The 27,141-nt window shown below is 42.9% G+C and overlaps 1 protein-coding gene across 2 annotated transcripts in view; it reads left to right on the top strand.

Moving 5' to 3' along the window:
* The window catches only part of Rfc1 (replication factor C subunit 1), a 70,703-nt gene that overhangs the window by 6,954 nt on the left and 36,608 nt on the right, over window positions 1–27,141 (top strand). For both annotated transcript variants that reach the window (XM_040747111.1, XM_040747110.1), the window contains exons 2-6: window positions 11,001–11,129; window positions 13,488–13,563; window positions 14,735–14,857; window positions 23,630–23,862; window positions 24,775–24,852. In XM_040747111.1, coding sequence (XP_040603045.1) covers window positions 11,001–11,129; window positions 13,488–13,563; window positions 14,735–14,857; window positions 23,630–23,862; window positions 24,775–24,852 — 639 coding nt within the window. The remainder of the gene's footprint in view (window positions 1–11,000; window positions 11,130–13,487; window positions 13,564–14,734; window positions 14,858–23,629; window positions 23,863–24,774; window positions 24,853–27,141) is intronic.

Here is a 27,141-nt window from a genome sequence, read left to right as displayed (position 1 = left end):
TTTAATGTTCATTGGTGTTTTGCCTTCATGCATGTCTGTGTGAGGTTGCCAGAAGACCTGGAGCTGGAGTTGCAGACAGGTGTGAGCTGCCGAGTGCCTGAGTCTGGTAGAAGAGGAGTCAGTGCTCTTAGCCCCTGAGCTCTCTCTCCAGCCTCCCTTATTACTTTTCAAAAAAGTATTGTGTTTCTATTTATTTAATAGCTAACATTTTCAGATCATTCAAAATTCAAGAGAATAAAACCAAGGCCAGTTTGGTAGTGCACATCTGTAATCCCAGCATTTGGGAGGCAGAGGCAGGTAGATCCCTGAATTCAAGGCTAGCCTGGTCTTTACAGGACAACCAGGGATACAGAGAGAAACCTGTCTTGAACCCAAAACAAAACAAAAAAACAAGAAAAAAGAAATAAAATATTGTTTTTGTGTTTTGGTGGTTTATAAAGAAAAACTTGTTAAATAATTTGAGTAGGTTTTGCGAAGTAAATTGATAATTCTTGTAAATTTGGTGGGCTCTTTAAAATGTTAAATATTTTCATTTCTTTGCTAATTTTAGAATAGAGAAGTAAAACTAATGTGTATTATTTTGGCAGCTGCTCTGCAGAGTGCTGTGGTCTGTGCTTTGCATACAATCCTGTACTCTTCAAAGATAAATGACATAATTTGCGCCCTCCTCCCTTTTCATCTCCCTTGTCTGGTGGTTGAGTTCCTTACAAGTGGAAAAAAATAAGGATAGCTGCTTGTGTCTGCTTTAGAGCAAATGTACTCCAGCTTTTATACTCTGCAGTTGTGAGGCTGAAGGCCACCTTGGGCTGCGTTTCTTTTGAGTTTAGGAGGGCATAGAAAAATTTTTCCCCCATCTCTACTTGTACTAGTAGATTTGAAACTAAGTTGGAAATGAAATGTCTTGGTACAGGTTAAAACTTAGAAAATGTACCCCTTCCTTTTAATACCTGACCAACTCTGTTAATTCAGTTTGGTGTGTGTTTATCAAAATTGGATTTAGGTTGCCTGATATACAACACTTCTTTCTAATCAATCATCTTGTAGAATTGCTAATTATACCTTAAAGATGGGAGTTGTCTCTCTCTGCCTCTAGCCCCGTCTTTTTCTGTTGAGGCAGTTTCACCGAGTAGCCCAGGGTGGTCTTGCATTCTTGTTCCTCTTGCTTCAGACTTCCTAGTTAGTGCCAGGGTTGTAGTGATAGTAATGATTAGCAATTTCCCCCTTATATTTAAGACAGCCTTCAATTTAAATATTTGTTTTTATTAATGAGTATTTGTGTGTCGTGTCTGAGTGACTGCCATGTGTATGAGTTGCCCTTGGAGGCTAGAGTGTCAAGTGATTATGTACCTCTCCATAGACATACTGGGGACCTAACTCAGAAAGTGTCTTAACTGTAAGCCAGCCCCAATGTTCAATTAAATTAAATTAAATTATTTATATTTAGTTTTTTGAGACAGTGTTTCTCTATATAACCCTGGCTATCTTGGAATTCTCTCTGTAGACCAGACTGGCCTTGAACTCAGAGATATGCCTTCCTCTGCCTCCTGAGCGCTGATTAAAGGTGTCCACCACCACCGCTTGGCCCAGTTTTCAATTTTAAAACTTTTGCTAGTTAATGGCTTCTTGGCATCTTCAGTTTCCTAGTCTACAAATTGGGGCTAACAACTTCTAGGATTGATATGTGGACTAAGTACACCAATCTTATTTATTTATTTGTTTGGCAGAGTCTCATGTACCCCAGGCAGTCCTTGAACCGAGAATGACTTTGAACTTCAGTTTCTTTTATTGCCTGCATCTTCCAAGTGCTGGTCTTACAGGAATGTACCTACCTGTCCAGCCACAATTTATTTAATCAACCACACCCAATTAATTAATGTGTATGTGTGTGTGTATATGCATGCCTGCCACAGCACATGTGTGGAGGTCAGAGGCAACTTGCAATGTGGGTCTTTGAACTTAGGTTTTATCAGGCTTGGTGACAAGCACCCTTACCCACTGAGCTATTACACTGTTCCTGTCCCTCCTGCTCCCTCCCCTTTCCCTGCTCTTCAGTGCTGGAGAGTAAACCTAAGGCTTTACTGATGATAGGTAAGTGCTTTATCCTGAGTTATACCTCAGATCTGTGTTCAGAGTTTTGTGTGCACATTTGTTTTTGCGTATTTCTGGGGAAAATGTAACTCAGTGAGGTTCATGAAAGCTTAAAAATTGCTGGTGTGATAGTTGTTTCTATCCTTTTTTTCATGACATTGTGTCTCTAAGTTATTAACACATGTCATAAATGAGCGTGGTGGCAATTCACACCTTTAATCTTAGCATTCGGATGCAGCCTGGTCTACATAGCCAGTTTCAGACCAGTCGGGGCTACACGCTGAGACCTTGGTTTGTTTATTTTAGTTGTTTTCATGACAATAAGTAGTCTAGAGAAGTATGCTATTTTACCATATTATATTTTAGGTTTGAACTTAGGTTATGTGGTCATGTAGGTAGTTGAAATTTGATATTTTTAGATTAGAAATCAGTTGTGAAATGTTAACATCTGGATGAATGAGAACTGCACTCATGTGAGCTGTGGTGAAAATGTCAGAATTCTGGAATAAACCACTTCGTCAGGCATGATCAGCCTCAGATACTTCAATTATCTCAGTTGAGCAGGTGTGAGAAGAAACCTTCCTGCTTTAAACCTAAAGTAGATAATCATTTCTGTCTTTTGCTCAGGTTTGTCCATTATAATTTTGGGTCAGGAACCTACAAACTTGTATGGTGAGTGTTTAATTGAGAGACTCTGTTATATCCTCTGGACACATGTCAGTCAGGAAGACTTGACAGCCAGCCTGTCAGGAGGACTCAAGGGGCAACAGGAAAACGGTGCTGGGCTGCAGGGTCCACCATGGCCTGACGTCCTGCTTTGTGTCTAAGCATTGATCCTTAAAGTATTGAGTGGTAACCGAGTGAATGAAGGAGTCAGTGAGGGACCATAGACTTTTCTTCCCTGGGGCCCGTTAAGGCTTTTCTCTGTACAGCTACCCCCCATCCCTGGAACTTTAGAGAAATTCAAAGGATTTTCAGACCATACGCGAATAGCTCATGGTGTCTTCCTCAGGGAAGTGCTTGAAGCAGCTGCTAGACTTGCTGCATCAGTAATGTCAGTTGTGTGTACTGATAGCTTTGATTTCTAAAAAAAATTTTGTTTGGCTAAAAACAAATTTTGAAGGAAGAGGAAATGGCCTACTAAAAGTGAAAGTAGTTTGTGTTTTTTTTTTATAGCCGCAATATTGTAGTATGACATGACATGAGAGTAAGGCATTCAGATCTAACACAGAAGGTGAATTTTAGTAATTTAGTCAGAATAAGTCAGTGCTAATTTAATATCTCAAGGAGTGTGTGTGTGTGTGTGTGTGTAAACGTGTGTGTTTGAGTGTTGTGTGTGTCCACCCTATTCTTTTGATAGAGGGTCTTCCACTGAACCCGAGCTAGCCTGTCCCAGCAGTCTCCTTGTTTATGTACCTATCCCAGTCCTGGGGTTACAGACGTGCACAGTCGTGCCTGGCTTCTTATGTGGGGCTAGGGATTTGAACACATGTACTTTTACAGCTGAGCTGTCTTCCTAGCTTCTTCTGATTTTCTTAAAACAAAAAGCAGCAAGTAAAGTCACAGCAAAAATTTCAGCTAAGGATTTATTTCCTGGTTGGGGGTGAGCATTGAGACAGGGCCTTGCTGTCTAGCTTGCTGGCCTGGTACTTGTTATGTAGCCCTGCCTGGCTTTGACTTTGGTAGTTCTCTGCTTTAGTGTCCCCGGTGCTGGGATTGCTTGTGTGTGCTACTATGTCCAGCTAAAGATTGTTTTAGTACACATTATATTTACTTTGTTTAGCAACTAACATGTCTTCTTGCATTGTTTATTTATTTAGTTTTTTTTTTTTTTTGTTTTGGGATAGGGTCTCATTTTGTGGTCTTGGTTCACCTGGAACTCAGTGTATATACCAGGCTGGCCCTGAACTCACAGAAATATACCTGCCATGAGTGCTGAGATTAAGTGTGTATCACTACCCCCAAAGTTTTTTTTTTTTTTTTTTTTTTTTTTGGTTTTATGAGACAGGGTTTCTCTGTATTGTTTTGGAGGCTGTCGGCCCAGCCTGGCCTCGAACTCACAGAGATCCGCCTGCCTCTGCCTCCCGAGTGCTGGGATTAAAGGCGTGCGCTACCACCGCCCGGCTCAAAGTTTTTTTTTTTTACATAACTTTTATTTTATGTGTATGGATGTTTTTGCCTTCATGTATGTCTGTGCACCATGTAAATACGGTGCCCATAAGAGGCCAAGAGAAGGTGTTGGCTCCTCAGGAACTGGAGTCGCAGACGGTTGTGGCTGCTGAGGTGTGAACCCAGGTCCTGTGCAAGAGCAGCAGTGCTCTTTAGTGCTGAGGCACCTCGCTGTCTCCCCTTTAAAAAAGTGTTGGGCCATCCCTGGTGGTACAGGCTGTAATTGAAGCGCCACAGGGAGACTAAGGTAGGAGGATCACAAATTCGAGCCCTGCTTAGACTGTAGAATAAGTTGAAGGTCAGCCTGGACAACTCAGGCTGTTGTCTCAAAATAAAGATTAAGAAATGGGCTGGGGCCGGGCGGTGGTGGCACACGCCTTTAATCCCAGCACTCGGGAGGCAGAGGCAGGCAGATCTCTGTGAGTTCAAGGCCAGCCTGGTCTACAGAGTGAGTTCCAAGACAGCCTCTAAAACAATACAGAGAAACCCTGTCTCATTAAAACAAAAAACAAAACAAAAAACAAACAAACAAACAAAAAGGAAATGGGCTGGGAACATAGTTTAGTGCTAAGATAGGTTTCTAGTGTGGGCAAGAGCTTGGGTTCAAGCCCCAGGACTGTAAAAAGTTGAAAATTTGTAATTCCTACTAGGGAAACATGATTTGAATGAATGCCCTGCTAACAAACTATTGTAAAAATCTTGAGCTGCGTTTGGTACCAAGGGGTAGAGATTAGCATTAAAGCCCAGTTGTGTTGATGGCATGGCCAAGACTCTGATTTGTAGACATCCCTTAGGCGGTTACTCTTAGTAAAAGCTTTGTGAGAAAGACCACATATGCTTTTACTCTAAATTTGATTGAACATTTACTGGAAAGCTTTGTAACCTTTGGCTTGCTCAGATACTTGACATATTTACCTGCTTCTCTGCAATGTCCAGAAAGACCACAGTCACTTCTGCATCCTGCTTGCGTGGCAGCAGGAACCTCTAGGCTTTCCTGCCATTTCAGGCATGTATGCCCTTCCCGCTCGGAACTCCTCCAGGAAACTGACCTGAATTACTCCTGAAATGCCATGCAGAACACCCGAGTGCTGCTCTTTTTAACCTGTCCTATTCTGTTTTGATCTTGCTTTACATTCCTCCTCCTCTTCCTCCTCCTCCTCCTCCTCCTCCTCCTCCTCCTCCTCCTCCTCCTCTTCTCTCCCTCTCTTCCTCCCTCCCTCCCTCCGCCTCCTTTTTTTTGGTTTTTCGAGACAGGGTTTCTCGGAGTTTCTTTGGAGCCTGTCCTGGAACTTGCTCTGTAGACCAGGTTGGTCTCGAACTCACAGAGAGCTGCCTGCCTCTGTCTCCTGAGTGCTGGGATTAAAGATGTGCTCCACCACTGCCCGGCAGTTTTACTCATTCTTTAACCAGTGTTCTGAGCCTACCCTTGAATTGTTCTCTCTCTTGCTTTTAGATTTATTATTTCTGTATATATGTGTGAGTGTGTAGCTCTGTGTGGGTATGTGCTTGTGAGTTCAGATGCCTGTTGAGGTCAGAAGAGGGCACCTGATCCCCGGGAGCTAGAGTTGCTGGGAATTGAATTCAGGTCCTCTGCAAGAGCAGCACACTCTTGAACCACTGAGCCCTCTAGTGCCTCCATCTGTGAATGTCTAGTTTTGTTCGAGCGTCCTCATTACAGACCAGGATGAGATTGTCAACTACTGCTTCCTAGTGGCCCAGATATGTGTGAACTTTGATTCCCACTTATAAGACTGAGTGGACCAGGGTTTGGTTCAGTGGCTCTGTCTGTTTTAGATGGCAGCATTCAGCCTCTGTAGTTTGGTGAGGGCAGTGATTCTCTTAGGGTACAGAATGACCAGGTGGGGATTTAGCTTGATGACACTTGTAAAGAAGGCAGTGGTGCCTGTAGTTAGCACATTTAGGGTTCCTGTTCACTTGCCTGACCTATCCTCTTGCTTATCTCAACATTTTCCATTTCTATGGGTGTTGTGTACCTGTCTCATGTAGACTGAACTAGCCTTGGATTGCTTTGATACTGAAGCTGATCCTGACTGAATTCATGATCCTCTTGTGGCCCAGCTTCCGAGTGTTAGGGATTGCAGTTACGCATTCCCATGCCTAGTTTCCCCTCCCCTCCCCTGATATTATCTTCTCATTTAACGTTATTACCAGCAGGTAGCCCTTTACCCTGGCATCATTGTGCGCTTCCTGCATTTGCAGAGAGCTCAGATCCTGCTTGCACGGTTTCATGAAGGCCTGCAGCGGGCTTGTTTGCTTCGTTGCATATTGGCGACTTTGCTTGGTGTCTGTGTTTGGGAGAAGGTAAGAGGCAGAAGAAGGCCTGGTTGAGGAGACTGGCCCAAAAGTGTTGTAAAAGCACATCTAAAGTCATTTTCACTGTATGTAAAGGAGTCTCTGAGCCCATGTGTGATGGACTAGTCACCCATACGCTCATTGAATGTTCATTCCCTGCTTATCTGGAGTGTCCAAGCTTTTTGAGTAGTTGAATTTTGATGAAAGACTCAGTTTATGTGTTGTCCCTGAGGTCCTGTGCCAGGTGATTCCTGTACTCTCACAGCCTCTGTGCCATTGTCTGGGCACTGGCTTGTGTTTAAGTCTTTATATACTCATTTGTCTCCAAAGTAGCTTCCCGAGGGCATTTTTCTCAAAGGGGTGCCCACTTTGATTCTCCTCTCCCTGACACTGTGCCTTTCTATAAGTATCTAAGATCAAATGGGTCAAGGGAATGGGTTGTTAATGGTAGGGTATGTCTCTTTTGCACAGTCCTTAGAGTTATGGATATAGTGAGTAGGTAGTCAGGGTCAAGTTGAAGGATGAATAGGGACTTAGAGATGGAGACAGATTTCACTTTCAGCGGTTTTAGATGTGCCACCTGTAATTGTCAGAAGGATCTTGTGAGGCAAGTGACATCATGAGGAAACTAAGGGACAGAAAAAAGGAAGTAACTCATTCGAAGTGTCATTTTACTAAGTGTTGGATTTGTCAAGACCTTGTATTTGTCTTATCCATTCTACTTCCTCATATAAGGTGGGGATGTGTTCATTGATGTTTTACCTGCATGTATGCACCTCTGTGTGAGGGTGTTAGAGTCCCTGAACGGAAGTTACAGACAGTTATGAACTGTCATGTGGGTACTGGGAATTGAACCCAGGTCATCTGGAAGAGCAGCCAGTGCTCTTAACTGCAGAGCCATCTCTCCAGCCCCCAGCTTTCTGTTTTTTTTTTTTTTTTTTTTGTGGTCTTTCGAGACAGGGTTTCTCTGTGGCTTTGGAGGCTGTCCTGCAACTAGCTCTTGTAGACCAGGCTGGCCTCGAACTCACAGGGATCCGCCTGCCTCTGCCTCCCGAGTGCTGGGACTAAAGGCCTGCGCCACCAACGTCCGGCTCAGCTTTCTGTTTTTAAAACAAGATTTACTGTGTCATAGTGACTGTCCTGGAACTCACCATAGTTCTTTGCCTCAGCCTTCTGAGTGAGATTACAGAGGAGCAGCACCATGTCTTGCCAGTCTGCTTTATGGATGCTTGAACAACGTAATAGTCTGTGTAGGTATTGCCACAGTCAAAATGGTAAGAGTGAAACTCAAAAATGACGTCTTTTTCCTGGGTTGGCTAGATTAACTAGTGAGTAAAGGCACTTGCTGCCAAGCCTGATGACCTGAGTTTGATTCCCCAGACTCATGTGGTAGAAGGGGAGAAAGTTGTTCTCTGATCCCTGTAGATGTGTGCCCATGTACATACATGTGCACATAAAATAGGCAGAAATAGAAAAAGAATTAGTTCCTATTGTTTCACTCACTATTCAGCAGAACTTTCACTGGCAGCTGAGAGGGGTTTGACCCTGTATTTGGTGTATGACTCAGCCTGTTCTGTAAGATTCACCCTCACTTTGCATGTTTATGCTTAAGTGGAGGTAGCCCTATAAAGGTGATGTGAACCGAATAGCTTCCATTCTGGTGGAAACTCTTGTGCAGAGTGTCGTTGTTAGTATGTATTGAGATAGTTGGGGATGCTGTAGTCTCTTCACCTTTGTGCCACTGGCTGCAGTAGGTGTGGGGAGTGAGGAGTAGGTGGAGTGAGAAGGGATGGAATGTGAGCCGACAGCTCCTTAGGGGACGGGTAGCGATGGATGCCGAGTGAGTGCGGACCATCCTACTTCACTTCAGTGCACACTGCTACTAGTTGCTTCATTTGCTGGATCTTTCGTTTTCTTTAGCCTGTAGTGTAGAAAACAAGTTGAAAAACAGAACTTTAATTATCATAATGCTTTTACATTTTGTTTCTTTTTGTGTGTGTGTGTGTGCGCGCGCCATGGTTTAGGTGTGGACGTTAGAGACAGCCTGGAATTGGTTCTCTCCTTTCCCCATATAGGCTCCAGGAATCCAACTCAGGCCCTTAGGCTGACAACAAGGGCCTCACCCTCTGAGCTATCTTGCTTGCTCCCTAATCAATACCTCAGAGTTTTGCCGTTTCTGTGGAGTACCAGCATCATCGCCGTCCTTTTCTTTTTCTTTCCTTTCTATGTGTTTAATCCCCACTGTTTGAAGAATCACTGTGTAATTCTAAAAAGTGAGACTGATTAGAAACTGTCATTTCCTCCAGAAGCAATAAAGTAGTCAGCCTCAAGCTCAGTTCTTGGCAAATTATACATATGACTGGCTTTCCTTATTGTCCTATTCTTCACCACTCGACACAAGTGTCTTGAGTTTTTTAGCCAACATATCCATTCAGTAGGCTGTGTTTTATACACTTACTTTTAAATCTTCTTCTTCTTTGTGTGTGTGTGCTTATGTGCGTGAGTGTGAGTGTGTGTGTGTGTGTGTGTGTGTGTGTTCACATATGCCACACACATGTGGAGGTCAGAGGACCACTCTCTGGAGTCAGTTCTCTCCTCCCACCTGTACATGGGTTCCAGAGACTGAACTCAGTTTTACTTACCGAGCCATCATACTGGCTCCCTGTGTATGTATTTATTTGTATATTTTTCAGACAGACTCTCTAGCCTAGACTAGTCTGAAACTTGCTGTGTAGCTAAGACTGGTCTTGAACTCCTGATGCTCCAGCCACTACCTCCTGGTACAGACACATGCTACCAGTCTGGCAGCAAGATTTTTGCAACTTATATTTAATTAGTGAATTAGAACTTTTTATATAATAGGAGATCTGCAAAAGAAGGTATGGAATCCTATACCTTTGCTTATAAACAGTTTATAAAAGGGGGTGTTTCAGCCAGATGTTGGTGGTGCACACCTTTAATCCCAGCACTCGGGAGGCAGAGGCAGGTGGATCTCTGTGAGTTCGAGGCCAGCATGGTCTACAGAGCAAGTTCCAGGACAGCCTCCAAAACAACACAGAGAAACAAAAGGGTGGGGGTGTTTCAGTAGTAATTCAAAAAATATAGGGTAGAAGCTTTTTGCTGAATCAAAATTATAATCGATGCGTGTTGAAACTTATATAGGGTAGGTATAATGAATTCCATTTCACTTATCTGAAAACAGATTGAGATGCTAATAATTGTCTAGGATCATACAAGTAGAATGCACTGGAGCAGACTCAAACCAAGTCTTGTTGGGTCTAAGGTCTGTTCTGTTCACTTCTCTCTCTACAATAGTTTCTTCAAAACTAAATGGTTCACACTTGCAACTCTAGCTAGCAGTGCTCTTAGGAGTTGGAGGCTAGCCTGGCTTCCATAGTGAGTTCCTGGATAGCCGGAGGTACATAGTGAGACCTTGTCTCCAAACAAAATAAAAAAGAAAGGTAAGGAAAATATATGTGAAGAACTAGAATTGTATTGTAAAGTCTTTGTATGATTAGTTTGAATTCTGTAGTTTAACCAGGGTCAAGTAATGAAACAGTATATTATAATAGGCATCAGTTTTTTTTTCTTCTTTAGAGTTTGAAAAGAATCAGAGAAAAATCTTTTCAACTATCTGGGTTGTGGGAGTTGTTTTCTCAAACGGAAGTGACTGTGGGTGGAGCTGAACTGTGTCTTCTCAGCTGTCTGGGAGGATGCGATTTGTATGTGCATGCATTGTCAGTCACCGCCTGCTACCTGCCTCTTTATAACTATGCTGTTATTGTCAAAAACAATTTTTGTTTTTGAGACAGGGTTTCTCTGTTTAACAGCCCTGACTGTCCTGAAACTTGTAGACCAGGCTGGCCTCAAACTCACAGAGATCCACCTGCCTCTGCCTCCCAAGTGCTGGGATTAAAGGCGTGTGCCACCACACACAGCTCCTCAAAAACAATTCTTTAAAACCAGTTTATTTTTATTTATGTGTGTGCCTGTGTGAGGTTATGTGAACCACATGCATGCAGGTGCCTGCAGAGGCCAGAGGGCATCAGACCTCCAAATAAGTGGCTGTGTTAGGTGATTGTGAGCCACTTAATGTGGGTGCTGGGAACTGAACCCAGGTCCTTGCAAGAGCAGTAAGTGCTCTAACCATTCAACCATTTCTCCAGCCCTGTATCAAAAGTTTTACTTGTTTATTTTTGCCTTGTTTTTGGTTACATCCTGAGGACTAATATTACTTTACTTTAGAAAACTTAATTTTAATTCAGGTAATTTTACCAGGTGGCTTTTATTTATAAAAAGAACGCTGCTGATTACAGATGGCATTGATTGGAGAGATGACTGGGTTAGACAAGTTGAGTAAAGTTGTCCTGTTAGTAACTGACATTAGAATGTTATGTGTAATATTTACATGTCTCCTTTTGTGTTTTTAGGACATTCGGAAATTCTTTGGGGTTATATCAAGTGGAAAAAAGCCTGTAAGTGAGACAGTAAAGAAGAATGAGAAAATAAAACCTTCAGAGGGAACTGTCAAAGGAAAGAAAGGAGTAAAGGATGTCAAGGTCAGTTTCCTTGTCCAAGTTTGTATTGTGTGAAGTGTCCAGGAAGCTCGGGTCCTAACCTTGGTATGTTGGGAGTGTTGAAGAATTAGAGATTTCAGTGCAGTTAACAGAAGAGAAGAAAGAAATAAGGTTAATATGTCTAGCTAGTATAGCTTGCTGTGTTCAGTCCTATTTAGTCCCCTCTTCCTTTCTTTTTCCTTTTAGTTAAAACTTTGCATTTTGAGCTTTAGAGATGGCTCAGTGGTCAAGAGCACTGGCTGTTCTTCCAGAGGAGCCAGGTTCCATTTCTAGCAGCCACATGGTGGCTCACAACCATCTGTAACTCCACTTACAGGGAGCCTCAAGCCTTCTGATATCCATGAGCACCAGGCATGTACATGGTACACAGGTTAATATACAGGCAGAACACATGCACTCATTAAAACAACACCTACACTCATTAAAACAACACCTACATTCTTTAAAAGCAACAGTAGCAACAACAAGAAAAACAAACAAAACCTTTGCTTTTTTGTTTCATTTTTTTTTTATTTTCATGACACTTCCCTGGTGTAGTCTTGGCTGTCCTGGAACTGGATCTGTAGACCAGGCTGGCCTTGAATTCAGACAGAGATCTACCTGCCTCTGCCTCCTAAGTGCTGGGGTTAAAGCCAAATTAAGTTATGGTTACTTTTCGGTTAACAATACTTTAGTTCACCTCCCACCCTCCCTCCCTCCCTCCCTCCCTCCCTCCCTCCCTCCCTCCCTCCCCCTTCTCTCTCCCTCTCTACTCCTCCCCCTCCATCCCCCTCCCCCTTTCCTCTTAGTCCCTCCCCCTTACCTCCCCCTTCCCCTCTTCCTTTCCCTTCAGAAAAGGGCAGACCTCTTAGAAATATCAGCCAAGCATATCAAGTTTCAATAAGGCATCTCCCCTTATATTTAAGTCTGGATGAGGCAACCTAGTAGAAAGGAAAAGGATCTAAAAGGAGGCAAAAGAGTCAGAGACAGCCTCCACTCCCACTGTTCGTAGTCTCACAAGGAAATCAAGTCACACAACCATAACGTATTCAGAGGGCCAAGATCAGACTCACGCAGGCTTTCTGATTGTGGTTCAGTCTCTGTGATCCCCTGTTGGCTCAGGTTAGTTGATTCAGTGAGTTTTCTTGTGTAGTTTACCAACGTTACCATAAGTTGTCAGAACTCAGCCTGCACCTTCAATATTCTGTTTCAGACTCTCTAGCTTAATACTAACATTTCTTATTTTTCATAGAGCAATAGAATGCAACGAATTTACTTTTCCAAAAATTATTTTGTATGTATGTACATACTTTGTATGTAAGAGTATTTTATCTGCATGTATGTATACCACTTTGATACCTGGTGCCTACAGAGGCTAGAAGGGGACTTTGAGTTCTTTCGAATTAGAGTTAGAGATGATTGCGTGCCACCATTTGGGTGGTGAGGTTGAACTGGGTCCTCTGCAAGAGCAACAGGTGTTCTAAATTGCTGAACATCTCCAGTCCCACAACATATTTGATCTTTCTCCTCTCTTTCTCGCTCCTTGAGACAGGGTCTCATTGTGTAGTCCTGGCTACACACAACTAAATTTTTTGGAGACAGGTTCTCTAGCCCTGGTTGACCTGGAACTCACTCTTTAGACCAGGCTGGCCTTGAATTCAGACAGAGATCCACCTGCCCCTGTCTCCTGAGTTCTGGGATTAAAGGCGTGCTCCAGCCCTGCTCAGCCCCAACCAGTTCTTTACTGACATGTTCAAAGGCCTGTTACTTTTTCTGTCAGAGACTCAGTGGGATAGACTTTAACTTTCATTTTTCTTCTTGTGTAAGTTAGACAAGCTACTGCTGTCATTGAGCTAGACTCCCAATTTAAACATTTTTTTAGCATGCTGTTTGTGATGCTGTATATGTTTTCTGAGATGAAAGTTCTTCACTGTAGCTCTGTTCCATTTCATGAGCCATCATTGGACTCATTTTGGTTGTAGAAGCCGACAAGGTTTGCAGCTCGTAAGTTGGAGACCCAGGAAAACTGATGATAGAGTTCCAATCCAGGTGTAAGGCTTGAGGAGCAGAATAGGAGACCCATGAGCACATGGGTCTACTCTAGTAGACCAGAGGCCACCAGAAGAGAGAGCATTCGGACATTTGGGCTAGATAACTATTGTATTGGACGATGTTAGTAGCACCCTTATGTACTAGATGTTATAAGAACCTGTTTCCCAATTTGTGATAAACATTGTCTCTAGATAGCAACAGATGTCTCCATGGAGGTAGAATTGCCTTGGGTGACAGCCACTAAGCCCGGAGTGTCATGAGAATGACAGACTAAGTTGTATGGACCTTTTTTGTTCTAATTGTCTACAGGTTAATAATTCCTGTAAAGAGGATGCATCCAAACCAAAGCAACACAACAAGAAAAAGAGAATCATCTATGACTCAGGTAATTTTTCTGAGTACTTTGAAAAGCTTAAAAGCCTTTTATTTCCCATGTATATGTGTTTTCCTGTGCTTGTCTGTGCTGGCCTTAACTTGTACTCCAGACAACTCTGAACTTTGAGTCTCCCTGGCCAGTGCCACCATGCCCAGTTTCTTGGCTTTGACGATGGGAGAAGGTTAAGAGCTGTGTATTGATGGCGAATGGAAATGACAAAAAAATGATTCTTCCTTAGGGAAGAATCATTCTGATAGACTGTGTCTATCAGAATTTGCTCAGAATTGTTAAAGATGATATAATTGTGTTGGATTTTTTTTTGGGTGTGTGTGCCACATTGTAGAGGACAGGTAATGTTGGGGAGTTGACTTTCTCCTTCTACTGTGTGGGACCTGGGGACTGAACTTAGGTCATCAGCCTTGACAACAAGCTGAACCATGTCCCCAGCCCATGTTTTTTTTTCTTGAGACAGGGTTTCTCTGTATTGTTTTGAAGGCTGTCCTGGAATCGGCTCTGTAGACCAGGCTGGCCTTGAACTCACAGAGATCCACCTGCCTCTGCCTCCCGAGTGCTGGGATTAAAGGCGTGCGCCACCAACGCCCGGCCCCAGCCCATGTTTTTAAGCCACTTGGTTTGTGGCGATTGTTAAAACAGCAATAGGAATATAATGCATGAGTTTATTACTGGATAAAAGTAATGTAAAATTCATCAAGAGATGCTCTTGGGGGTTTGGTTCATAATGACCACTTAAAAAATACACTTGCAGCAGTGCATTGGTGGCGCACACCTTTAATCCCAGCACTCGGGAGGCAGAGGCAGGCGAATCTCTGTGAGTTCGAGGTCAGCCTGGTCTACAGAACTAGTTCCAGGACAGCCTTCAAAACCATACAGAGAAACTGTCTTGAAAAACCAAAAAAAAAAAAAACCAAAAAAAAAAAACCAAAAAAAACCAAAACAAACAAACAAAAAAACAAAAAACCACTTGCTGGGCGGTGGTGGCGCATTCCTTTAATCCCATTACTCGGGAGCCAGAGCAGGCTGATCTCTGTGAGTTGAAGGCCAGCCTGGTCCATGGAGAGAGTTCTAGGACAGCTACAACTGTTACAGAAAGAAACCCTGTCTTGAAAAACCAGAAAAAAAATTGATAATTCCTTTCACGGTTTTAATTCTAATTTTGTAGATTCAGAATCAGAGGAGACAGTGCAGATAAAAAATGCTAAAAAGAAATCAGAAAAATCGCCACTGTCTTCCAAACCTGGTAAAATTTCTCGGAAGGATCCTGTTACTTACGTTTCTGAGACAGGTAAGGTACTGGATATATTCCTTTTGTCTCTTTGAGTTGTATCTGTCAGAGGAAGGGCCTCATCATCTTTGGCTAGGTCAGCTCTCTGCCGCTGAGCTACATCCCCAGCCCTAGGGGAATAGTGTGTCTTCTATTTCATTTTCTTCTCAGGGTTGAGGACTGGCCCTAGAGCCTTTGCACTTGCTAGGCAATACTCCACCACTGAGCTAAATCCCCAACCCCCAGGGGAATTAACAAAGAGTTTTGTTTTATGTGTATTTGTCTGCGTATATGCCTGTGCTTGTGGAGGCCGCTTGAGTTACAGACAGCTGGGACTGGGGTTACAGACAGCTGTGAGCCTCCATATGGGTGCTGGGAATCAAACCCCTGTCCTAGAAGAGTAGCTAGCCCTCCCTCCCTCCCTCCCTCCTTCCTTCCCTCCCTCCCTCCTTCCTTCCCTCCTTCCTTCCCTCCTTCCTTCCCTTCCTTCCTTCCCTCCTTCCTTCCCTCCTTCCTTCCCTCCTTCCTTCCCTCCTTCCCTCCCTCCTTCCTTCCCTCCTTCCCTCCTTCCTTCCTTCCCTCCTTCCTTCCCTTCCTTCCTTCCCTCCTTCCTTCCCTCCTTCCTTCCCTCCTTCCTTCCTTCCTTCCCTTCCTTCCCTTCCTTCCTTCCTTCCTTCCTTCCTTCCTTCCTTCCTTCCTTCCTTCCTTCCTTCCTTCCTTCCTTCCTTCCCTCCCTCCCTCCCTCCCTCCCTCCCTCCCTCCCTCCCTCCCTCCCTCCCTCCCTCCCTCCCTCCCTCCCTCCCTCCCTCCCTCCCTCCTTCCTTCCTTCCTTCCTTCCTTCCTTCCTTCCTTCCTGTTTCTCTGTGTATCCCTGGCTGCCCTGGAACTCACTCTGTAGACCAAGCTGGCCTCAAACCCAGATACCCGCCTGCCTCTGCTTCCCTAGTGCTCGGATTAAAGGTGTGAGCCAGCACTGCCCAGGGGTAGTTAGTCCTCTCTTCCTCACCTGAAATATTTTTTGAAACATTTCTTTAAAAGATTTATTTATTACATATAGTGTTCTGCCAGAAGAGGGCACCAGATTGAATTATAGGTGGTTGTGAGCCACCATGTGGTTGCTGGGAATTGAACTCAACCTCTGGAAGAGCAGTCAGTGTTCTTACGCTCTGAGCCATCTCTCCAGCCCTTTTTGAAACATTTTTAATAGACTGATGTTTCTTTTTGTCTATTCATTTTTTACATCCTGGCCAAAGTTTCCTCCCTCCTCTCCTCCCAGTCCCTTCCCCACTACCCCCCCATCATCCACTCCTTCTCTGTTGCCCTTTAGTAAAAAGGCAGACCTCCTCTTCTACGAAGTTGAGCAAGGCAATTCAGTAGGAAGGAAAGGGTCCCAAAAGCAGGCAACAGAGTCAGAGACTCTGTTCCTACGGTTAAGAGTCCCACAAGAAGACCAAGTTACACAATTGTAACAAACATAGGGAGTATCTAGGTTAGTCACATGCAGACTCCCTGGTTGTCAGTTCAGTCTCTGAGCCCCTATAAGCTCAGGTTAGTTAGTTCTGTGGGTTTTCTTGGGTGCCCTTGGCTCCAGTGGCTCCTACAATCCTTACTCCCCCTCTTCTGCAGGATTCTCTGAGCTCTGCCTAATGTTTGACAGTGAGTCCCTGTATCTGTTTCCATCAGTTGCTGGGTGAAGCCTCTCTGATGACAGTTAGGCAGGGCACCAGTATATACCAGAATATCATTCGGAATCATTTTGTGGATTTTTTTTTGGTCAGTTGTTCATTCTAGATCTCTGGGCTATGCCTCCTCTGGGTCCTGGCCCTCAGGGATGAGCTCCCTCTCATGGTGTGGATCTCAAGCTGGGCCAGAACTGATGTGTTTCTTACAGCAGAGACAGATTGTCACTTTTAACCTTTTGACATATTGCACAATATTTAAGAGGTCCCTTTTACCTTTGTGGCATTTTGAATGTGTGGGAGGCTTAAGAAAACAGCATGGTAATAGGTCAGTTATGTAACTGCAGATGGTTTGCTCAAGCTTTCCAGTAGTTCTCTGAAAATGTCAGTGCAGATAGCTGTGGCCTTCAACTGGACCAGGGCTATCCTCACTTTCTGGTTGAAGTTCACCAAGGGTTTAGCTGGGGCTTTGCTCACAGCCTCTTTTCACTAGAATCGTCTTTAATACAATCTTCAAAGAGATGGTCAGTATCTTACATGAGATACTCCTCTCCCCTCCCCATCTTTTTTTTTCTTGCTGTATAACCCTGGCTGACCTTGAATTCACAGCAATCCTCCTACCTCAGCCTCCCTAGTGTTGAGATTACAGCTGTGTGCTACCACATCTCACTCAGTACTTGTTCCATTCAGTCACGGCATATGTATGTAAAAGTAAGCACTGTCCTTGTCTTAGCTAAAAATTTGGGGGTGCAGGGTGTCCATTATCTTAGTTACATTTCTGTTGCTGTGATAAAATACTCCGACCATTTAAGGGAGAAAGGGCTTATTTTGTTCAAAGTTTGAGTGACACAGTGAGGAAGTCCTGGCAGCAGGAACATGAGGCAGCTGGTCACGTGGCATCCGCAGTCAGCAGGGAGGGGTGAGTGCTGGCTCAGCTGGCTTCCTCCGTGTCTCGTCCAGTCATCGCCCCCAAGTTATCTTGCTCACAGTGGGCAGGTCTTCATCAAGTTGACAGCTGAGATTAGCTACCACACACATCTATGATGATGTTTAGGATAATACGGTATTCTGTTTTCCTATGTGGTTTAAAAATTATTTTTTATTTCATTTTATCTTTTGCCTGCTTTTATGTCTGCACTATGTGTGTGCCTGGTGCCTGAGGAGGCTAGAAGAGGGTGTTAGATCCCTTGGGACTACTGAAGCCTCACATGGTTGTGAGCTTCTACATGGAGGCTGGGATGGAACCAGTAGGAACAGTATGTGCCCTTGATCGCTGAGCCCATAAAATTGAAATGTAGAAACTAGTTTTACTCAGTTTTGAGACAACTGTCCTGTAGCCAAGGGTGATCTTGATCCTGATCTCCCTGCTTTCACCTTCCCAGGGTTGAGTTTTCAGGTATGCACCCCTGTACCCCGTTTTCTTGGTTGTAGGGTTGAAACCACTGCTGCTGGACATGGTGCCACAAACCTTTAGTATCAACATTTGGCATGTAGAGGTGGGTGGATCTCTCTGAGTCTACACAGTGAGTTCCAGGCCAACCAAGATTATACAATGAGAGTCTGTCTGAAAACCAATAAAACTAAAACATGGTTATTTTAAAATGATACAAATGGCCTACATTTTATTTCTGTTATGTAGTGCTTTAAAAATAATTCTAAGAGGTTGGTTTTATTTTTAGTTATGTGTATATTCCTGGTCTGTGTGGGGCTATGTGCATATGCGTACAGGTGCCCTCAGCGGCCAGAAGAAGGCATGGATCCTTGAGCTAGCGTTACAGGCAGCTGTGAACTGCCTGCTGTGGTTGCTGGAAACCAGACTCCGGTCCTCTACAAGGTGTTTTGTGCTCTTGACCTCTGAGCCATCTTCACATCTCTTCAGCTCCATGTAATGCTTTCTAACCAGCTTGAGGAGGACTGGAGAAGTAGTTTTGTTTATAGTCTTACTGTTCAGCTTCAGGAGGTAGTTTTCATCATTTTGATTAAACCCGTCTTCTAGTATTTATTGACATTTTAAAAAATCACATCAGTTTCCCAAGTTCTAGAAAAAGAAAAAAAATGCTTATAAATATATTCATAGCTAAGCTGGTGTTGGTGGCGCACGCCTTTAATCCCAGCACTCAGGAGGCAGAGGCAGGCGGATCTCTGTGAGTTCGAGGCCAGCCTAGTCTACAGAGTGAGTTGTGAGTTCCAGGACAGCTTCCAAAACAAAACATATATATATATATGCATGCATACATACATACATTCATAGCTAACCATTGACTAATAAAATTTTCTCAGTTGGAAAAACCTCAAATGTTTGTACTGGATAAATGTGTTTACTTTAGCTTTTAATGAAATGTGAGACCTTGTGTTTGTTTGCTAAAGGCCACCCCATATATTGTTTCACTAGGAGCTGTTGTTTGCTTGAAGAAGTTAGGTTTTCCTTGTCTTTACTTTTTTCCCCTGTACACATGCTTATTGCTAATTTTAGAATGATTCTGGAGGCAGTGCTTTGGAAGTTGTATTTATGTGATGGGTATTAATTGGGGGAAAATGGAGGTGTTATGTTTTGTAGGGTGGTATGTACATGTCAGTGACCAAAACTTGGGAAAATAGCAGAAAATGTTAGGGATTGATATAGTTTCTTCTTAAAATTATTTATTTTGCCTGCATGCCTATGTAAGTGTATTGGATCTCCTGGAACAGGAGGTACAAATAGTTGTGAGCTGCCATGTAGGTACTGGGAATTGAACCTGAGTCCTCTGGAAGGGCAGCTGGTGCTCTTAATTACTGAGCCATCTCTCCAGCCCGATATATATATATATATATGTATATATATATATTTTTTATGTATTTTTTTCTTCTTAATTTTAGTTAGGTAATTTTTGTGTATGAGGCAACACGTATAGTGCTCTGTTTGTGAGCTTCTTCTTCTTCTTCTTTTTTTTTTCTGAGACAAGGTTTCTCTGTGGCTTTGGAGGCTGTCCTGGAACTTTCTCTGTAGACCAGGCTGGTCTCGAACTCTCAGAGATCTGCCTGCCTCTGCCTCCCGAGTGCTGGGATTAAAGGCGTGTGCCACCACCACCCCGGGTTCTTTGTGAACTTCTTATAGATGCTGCCAGGGAAGTGTGGAATGGTTGTGTCAGAAGATGTCTCTGAAGTGAGAACTGTCTATTGTATTTGATTATATTTGTTGAGAATTAATGCTAATTTGCATGGTAGGATTTGGTATAAAAGACTCTAAGTGAAGTATATAGATTAACAATGCTAAGTCACCTCAGTAAATGTTTGCTTCCTCCTCTGGTCCTTCTGCCTTGTGCAGCTGCATTGAACAGGCTTGTGTTTAAGTACACATATACTTTTATGGGTGTACGTGTATGCCACCTGCTTTCTTATTATTTAATATCTGAACCTTCTGCCACCTCTCCCACAGGATGCTTATCTTGGGTGTGATTTCTTAGCACACACAAAAAAGAAAAACGGTTTAACTGACCCATCTTGATTCTGAAAGGATTTATTTCCTGGCTTCCTGATCAGTCTTGCATTTCTGCTTATATGCAGAGACTGATTTACCACACGAATTAACGGAGATGGGAGGGTTGCTGCCTCTTCATTCATTTCATTAACCCTGAGTAATTTTGAAGCCTAGCAAGTGCACCTTTCTCTGTCTGCCCTTCTAAACCAAGGCGGCAGTATGAAGTATTGAAAAGGCCCTCCATACCTGCACTGAGACTTTGCACACCAGCTTCCCTACTTAGGTTCACTTGTTGCTAAGTCAGTTATTTTTAATCTTTGTAATGAAATCTACCTGTTAATTGGATTTTGGTATGTTCCAGACCAAAGGCAAGATATTCATAGCATTAGGACACTCATCCATTTGCAGAGGCCAAACTTTCAGCAGCAGGAGCTCCACAATTAGATTTGTTTTTCCTACTTGGCTTGTAAATAGATTTTATTATAGACCTTCACATTATTCCTTTCTCTTTCACCCGTTATCCTTCTAAATAAATGAACATGTCTAACTCAGAGTGACAGAGCACTCTTCTCTCCTAGGCAATTCTCCTGCTCTGTGTTGGAAAATGCTAGTTTACTTGGTCATTGCTAGCACATGTGAGATTATGCTGTCTATAAATAAAAACAAATGGCGATTTTACAAGGAGACGAATATCCTGGAGGGAAATTTTAAGTGTTGAGTTGCCTATGATTTGCAAGTAGTTGTCAGAAGTCTGACTTAGATCTGTTTACCAATATTTTATTACAGATTTTGGGGAGGAGAGAACAGCCTGCCTTTGGCTTCTGACAAAGACAGAAACAAATCAGGCTTATTAGAAAACAAGAGGAATGCTTCTGTACATTGTGTAGGATTACAAAATAGTTATTTTACCTGAGAATGGCTCAGCAAAACCTGTGAAATGATCACGTTTTTGTAGGAAGCAAGTTACTTTGTTGTATTTTTGTTGTTGTTGTTGTTTTCTGAGATGCTACCTCACTGTGTAGCCCAAGCTAGCCTAGAACTCACTGGAATTACTCCTGCCTCAGTTTCCTAAGTGCTGCAGTTACAAGGCTGTGCCACCACACCTGGCCACATAGCCTGTGTTGCCTTCTTTCCGCACGGTGGAGTCTTTGCAATACTAAAGGCTAAAGGGGCTTTAAAGACAGCTTGCTGGTGTGGAGACAGAGCTCTTCTTTCTTGGGGTTTTATTTTTTGTTTTTGTTTTTTGTTTCATCAAGGCAAGATGACAAGATGTCTTTAGATGTGCCTGTGACAGAGTATCATGGTAGATTTCCATCACTGTGACAAAGTACTTGGTTCATAATTTCGGAGGTTTCAGTTATGTGGCTGCTTTGTTTATGGACTTTTTAAAAGTGTGATTCTTTTAAATTTTTTCTTTTAAAAATACTTATTTTTATTTCCTGTATATGAGTGTTTGCTTGTTTATATGTGTATGTACCACATGTGTGCAGTGTCTAAAAGGCTAGAAGAGGACATAGGATCCCCTGGAGCTGGAGTTACAGCTGGCTGTGAGCTACCATGTAGATGCTGGGAATGGAACCCTGGGTTCTCTGGGAAAACAAGTGCTCTTAACCACTGAGCTATCTCTCTGGTCCTATCTATAGGCTGAACATCATGGTCTAGAGCATGTGGTAGAACAAAGTTCCTCCCTTCAGGGTAGACAAAATGTATCCCTCATGTATGGGTGCATGTGCCTCAGTGAATGACTGGAGGTTAGAACACAGTGTGTGGGAGTCAGTTTTCTTACCAGGTGGGTCTCAGGGATGGAACTCAGGTCATTGGGATTAGCCACGAAGCACTTGGACCTACTGAGTCATTTCTCTGGCTCCTGGAAATTCCTTTAGGAAATAAAATGTGACAGAACAGTTTGAATTCCCCAATGAATGGTTAGATAGTTGTTAGGCAGCAACCTTCAATATGTACGTCAGAACTTCTTACCATCTCTGTGAACTTGCTTTATCAGCATCTTGTCTGGAGCTGTAATGGCTACCTGAGTGAACGCCTTACCTTTGCCTTTCCCTCTGCAGTGTCTCCTCCAAAGGACAACACTTAATTGGGGTGTGGCATTATGCTACTCACGCTTGTATGCTACAACCCGGGTTTTTTCCGCTCCCTCCCTCCCTCCCTCCCTCCCTCCCTCCCTCCCTCCCTCCCTCCCTCCCTCCCTCCCTCCCTCCCTCCCTCCCTCCCTCCCTCCCCCTCCTTTTCCCCCAAGACAGGGTTGTTTCTCTTTGTAATAGTCCTGCTGTCCTGGAACTCACTTGTAGACCAGGCTGGCTTCACACTCACAGAGATCCTCCTGCCTCTGCCTCCCAAGTGCTGTTATTAAAGGCCTGCACCACTAATGCCTGTCACAACCTGAGTTTGTTTCTATCACCTAGGAAGTTCTGTAGGATTTGGTTTCAACTCTTTGCCTGAACTCTTGTAGTTGGACTGCCTTCTACCTGGGAGCACAATCACTGTAAGGCTTGGTGCTTGTAGTTTACATTTTCTGACTGTTCTTGCTAGAGGCATCTTCTTCTCAGGGCACATAATGATGATAACATTAAATAACAACAACATTGATAAACAGATCAAAGAGACTTTCCCTAGTCAGATAGATTGGGTCATCCTAGTAATCTCAGCATTAGGGTTTTCTGAGGCAGGAGATTTGAGTTGGAAGTCAAAGCCAGTCTGAGCTACATAGACTCTGTCTTTAAAAACAAAGGATTGTAGCTGAGTGAGGGGTAGAGTACTTGCCTGATACACACAAGGTCTTGGGTTTGATCGCCCAAGAGCAGGCTTTCCTTACGATTGCTTTAACAGAAACAACATCCCTCACTTTCTTGACATTGTTTTCCCTATGTGGTGTTGGGAAGTGAACCTAGGAGCTCATATGTGTGGTAGGCGGGCACTCTCCACTGAATTGTACTCCTTTATCTAATCAATTAATTTCCCTCTTGGTGTGGCGGGTCATGACTGGAGATTGGCCCTAAAGCCTCTTGTATTTTTTTTTAAAGATTTATTTATTTACATAGTTTTCTGTCTGCATGTATCCCTGCAGGCCAGAAGAGGGCACCAGGTCTCATTACAGATGGTAGTGAGCCACCATGTGGTTGCTGGGAATTGAACTCAGGACCTCTGGAAGAGCAGCCAGTGCTGTTAACCTCTGAGCGATTTCTCCAGCCCCCAAGCCTCTTGTATTCTTAATCACTCCTTAGTCTTCTTTCTTGCTTTACTTCTTCTTCATGCAGCTCTAAAGTAAAATGTGTGTGTGTGTGTGTGTGTGTATACATACATACATACATACATACTTACTTACTTACATACGAGTGTATGTACAAAACTAGTGAGTCTGGTTCTTCCTGTAGAACACTGAGATCAGGGTGTGTCTTTTCACTACTGAAGTAGTTTCTTCTTAGCTTCTTTAGTTGTATCCTTAGTGCCTGGAATATAATGAGTATGTTGCAAATATTTATATAATCATAGGCCTGACCCTTGTGAATGTAAAAATGACTGTTAAGAAGATAGGAAGAAAAAACTGCCCAAGGTATTGCTTTTTTTAAAAAAAGCTGCTAGGAATGATTAATCTATATGATTAAGACTTATGTCTTATCAAAAAAATGTTTTCCATTTAAGATGAAGACGATGACTTTGTATGTAAAAAGGCAGCCTCCATATCAAAAGAGAATGGAGTATCTACAAACAGTTACCTTGGCGCATCAAACGTGAAAAAGAATGAAGAAAACACTAAGACTAAGAATAAACCTTTATCACCAATAAAACTTACACCAACATCAGTGCTTGATTATTTTGGAACTGGAAGTGTGCAGAGATCTGGTAAGAAGATGGTGGCAAGCAAAAGAAAAGAGGTGAGTGCAAACGAGTGTGCAAACGAGTGTGGGTTGCTGGGCGTGCTGGTGTGTATTTCTGTTTTTAGCACTTGGGACACTGAGGCAAGAAGACAATTAGTTTGAGGTCGTCCTGGGCTACATAATGAGACTATCTGAAACAATAACAAAAAAATGTTTGGAATTGATACCCACTCATGGATACCAATAAGGAAAACAGCATATGATAAATGAGCAGTCATGCTTTATTAATAATGAAATAATTTTTCCATGATTATAGACAAATATTGCCCTTATTTTGGAAGCTGTGGGAATTAGAATATGTACGTAGATATGTATTTTTTATTTGAAAGCAGAAAAACATTTAAATTATAAGAAAACGTCACAGTTCTTAGAATTTAAATGGAATTTTCAAAATGCAAGCTTATTTTACTATTGACTTCAGCAGACAGAGGCACACAATCTTACTTTGAAATGGGATAAACAGTGTGTAGCTAATCTGATCTTCTCTAGTTTGACTGATACTGGATTCCTCTTTTTCTGCCCATTTGGGAAGTGGGCATATAGATGAAGTTCTGAGAAAGTAGTGCCTCAGTGTACGCTGTGCTGTAGTGTGTGCTGATTCGTTGGTGCCTTCCCAGGACTGGACATCGTCCTTATATCGATTGGTCAATGCTTTAGACTACTTTGCAAGTTGAAGTGTTCACCTGTAGTGTGTGTGCACATCTCTTTTGAACATATCAAAGGAACAAGGCAAGAGCCCTCTGTCTGTAGTCTGTTTATTCCCATGAAACTGGGTGTCATCACAACAGCCGTAATCTTGACGTTGTTGCTGCTGTGGGTTGTGACTATTGCTGATGGAATTGTCTCTCACTGATAGGCTTGATTAGGTGTTGCTAATGTTTATCTTGCTTGATTTTCTTTGGAATACAGTCTTCTCAGAACACGGATGATTCCAGATTAAATGATGAGGCCATCGCCAAGCAGTTACAGCTTGATGAAGATGCAGAGGTATTGCTGTTCCACTTAGTTATCATTAACAGCTTGATGTTATGACTTGGTGCTTATTTATAAATAACCAAGGTATTCTAGGTTTTTTTTCTCCTTTTGAATGGGGCATTAATTTCTGTCTGTCTGTCTGTCTAACTATCTCTACTTACCTAGCTACCTACCTGCCTACCTGCCCATCCATCCAAGACAGGGCTAGAACACACTGTGTAGGTTAGTCTGACCTTAAACTCACAATTCTGCCTGAGTTTTCTGAGTGTTGGGATTACAGTTGTGCACAACCATGCTTAGCTCAAAATTGTTATAGTCCCAATTTTGAATTGGATCTCATTAGAAGTTTGGTGTAAAATAAAATAATTAAAATCTAGTACATGTGAATATGACTTCCTGTAAAGTTAAATGATGAGACTGACAGGTAACTATTTATGTAAACTTTAGAAGTTCTGTGAATAGGAGGGTCTTCAAGTGTATTTGAAAGACTTTCATTTGCTACCGTGTGCTTTTGCTTTCACTGTGGACACACCTACCCTTCCTGTTGCTTTAGTTACTGTATGTACTGATGACTTCAAATCTGTGCTTGACTCAGGATGCTCTCTTGAGCTGTAAACCCGTATCTGACAAGAATTTATTGATCACTTACTGAGTGCCTACCACTGCGGTAGTAGTAGGTGACTACAGTTTAAATAGAAAACAGAGAAAGGAAATAATGCCAGGTAATTACAGGCATAGTGAAGACTAGTGATGGTGTTGTTCAGGGGTAGGTAGGGAGTGCATTGTGTCAGACGATAGTGATGGTGTAGTTCAGGGGTAGGTAGGGAGTGCATTGTGTCAGACAATAGTGATGGGGTAGTTCAGGGGTAGGTAGGGAGTGCATTGTGTCAGACAATAGTGATGGGGTAGTTCAGGGGTAGGTAGGGAGTGCATTGTGTCAGACAACGAAGCACAGAGAGGCAGTGATAGCTGTTCGGATCCCCACTAAGCACAGGACAGCTAGTGTAAGCATTCTGAGGAGGAAGTGTGCTCAGGAGACCAGTATGACAAGACAGATGTGAGACGATTTGGAGAAATAGCATCAGCAAGTCCTATAGGTCACAATGGATCTTTGGTCAGGATTTCAGATTTAGTTTCTGTCAGATGGGACACCTTTGGTGTTCTAATTATCTTCTAAGAGTCCTCCCCAGTTTTACCACTCTTTATTCATGGTAGCGATATGTCCATTATCTGACACAACCTAGTATATCAGATGCCTGGAATTTGCTTTGTAGATCAGGCTGGTTTGGAACTCAGATCCCTTTGCCTCTGCCTCTGAGTGCTGTGATTAAAGGTGCGTCCTGCCACTGCCCCACATTTTCTAGTGGAAGTGCATCAGTTCTTTCTAAAACACCTAGGATCCCTTACCAAAAATATACTGAGTGTGTATTCTGTATTGTGGACAAGTGGTTGGTGTCGAGTTCAGAAACCCTTGGAGGCAGCCAGTAGATTTTTCAGCACCTGTGAGTAAGGTGTTCACATTGATTTTGGGGTTACACGTGCAGTCCATTTGTAGTGAAGAAATGGTGGTAAAGGGAGTGTTAAGGGTGTCCTGTCTGCTTTCTCTTAGCCTACTTAGCATGAGTTCAGTACTTGTTCGTTCTGTTGGCTGTTGGGGATGACGTGCAGGGTCTTGCACATGCTAACGTGCGGCCTCTATGAGTGAGAGTGTACTGGTTTCCAGTGTGGCCAGTTCATTCTGTAACTGGAAGAACTTGTTTACTGAGTTCCCATCAAGCTTAGCCCAGCTTTCGCCTTTCTTTCAGACTGGGAGGTTTTTGCAGACTTTTCCTGTTTGGATAATAGAAGAAGGCTTTGTTGGCTGTTAGGTTGGGCAGTCAGGTTTACCAGGGCACATGAGATGTTTAATTTATAATGATAAATGTATTTCATTTTCACAATCTCTTCTGAAAGAGCTCTCTCTGTTAAAAGTACAGACATTTGGCAGTGATAGGTATTTATAATGTTTATGTTGAGGTTTGATAGGGAAAATGGTGGTAGTATTTGTGTGTTTTTACTGTTGTATACAAAGAAAACATACTTTTCTGGGTGTTTTTTTTTTTTTTTTTAAGATTGATTCATTATATATACAGTGTCCTGCCTGCATGTCTGTCTGAGGGTCAGAAGAGGACACCAGATCTCATTACAGATGGTTGTGAAGCATCATGTGGTTGCTGAGAATTGAACTCAGGACCTCTAGAAGAGCAGCTAGTGCTCTTAGCCTCAAAGCCATCTCTCCAGCCCCTGTTAAGTTGTTTTTAT

The sequence above is a fragment of the Mesocricetus auratus genome, unplaced genomic scaffold (assembly GCF_017639785.1).
Source record: "Mesocricetus auratus isolate SY011 unplaced genomic scaffold, BCM_Maur_2.0 Super-Scaffold_100006, whole genome shotgun sequence".
In the NCBI taxonomy this organism is placed as follows: Eukaryota; Metazoa; Chordata; class Mammalia; order Rodentia; family Cricetidae; genus Mesocricetus; species Mesocricetus auratus.
This window is presented reverse-complemented; position numbering and strand designations above follow the sequence as displayed.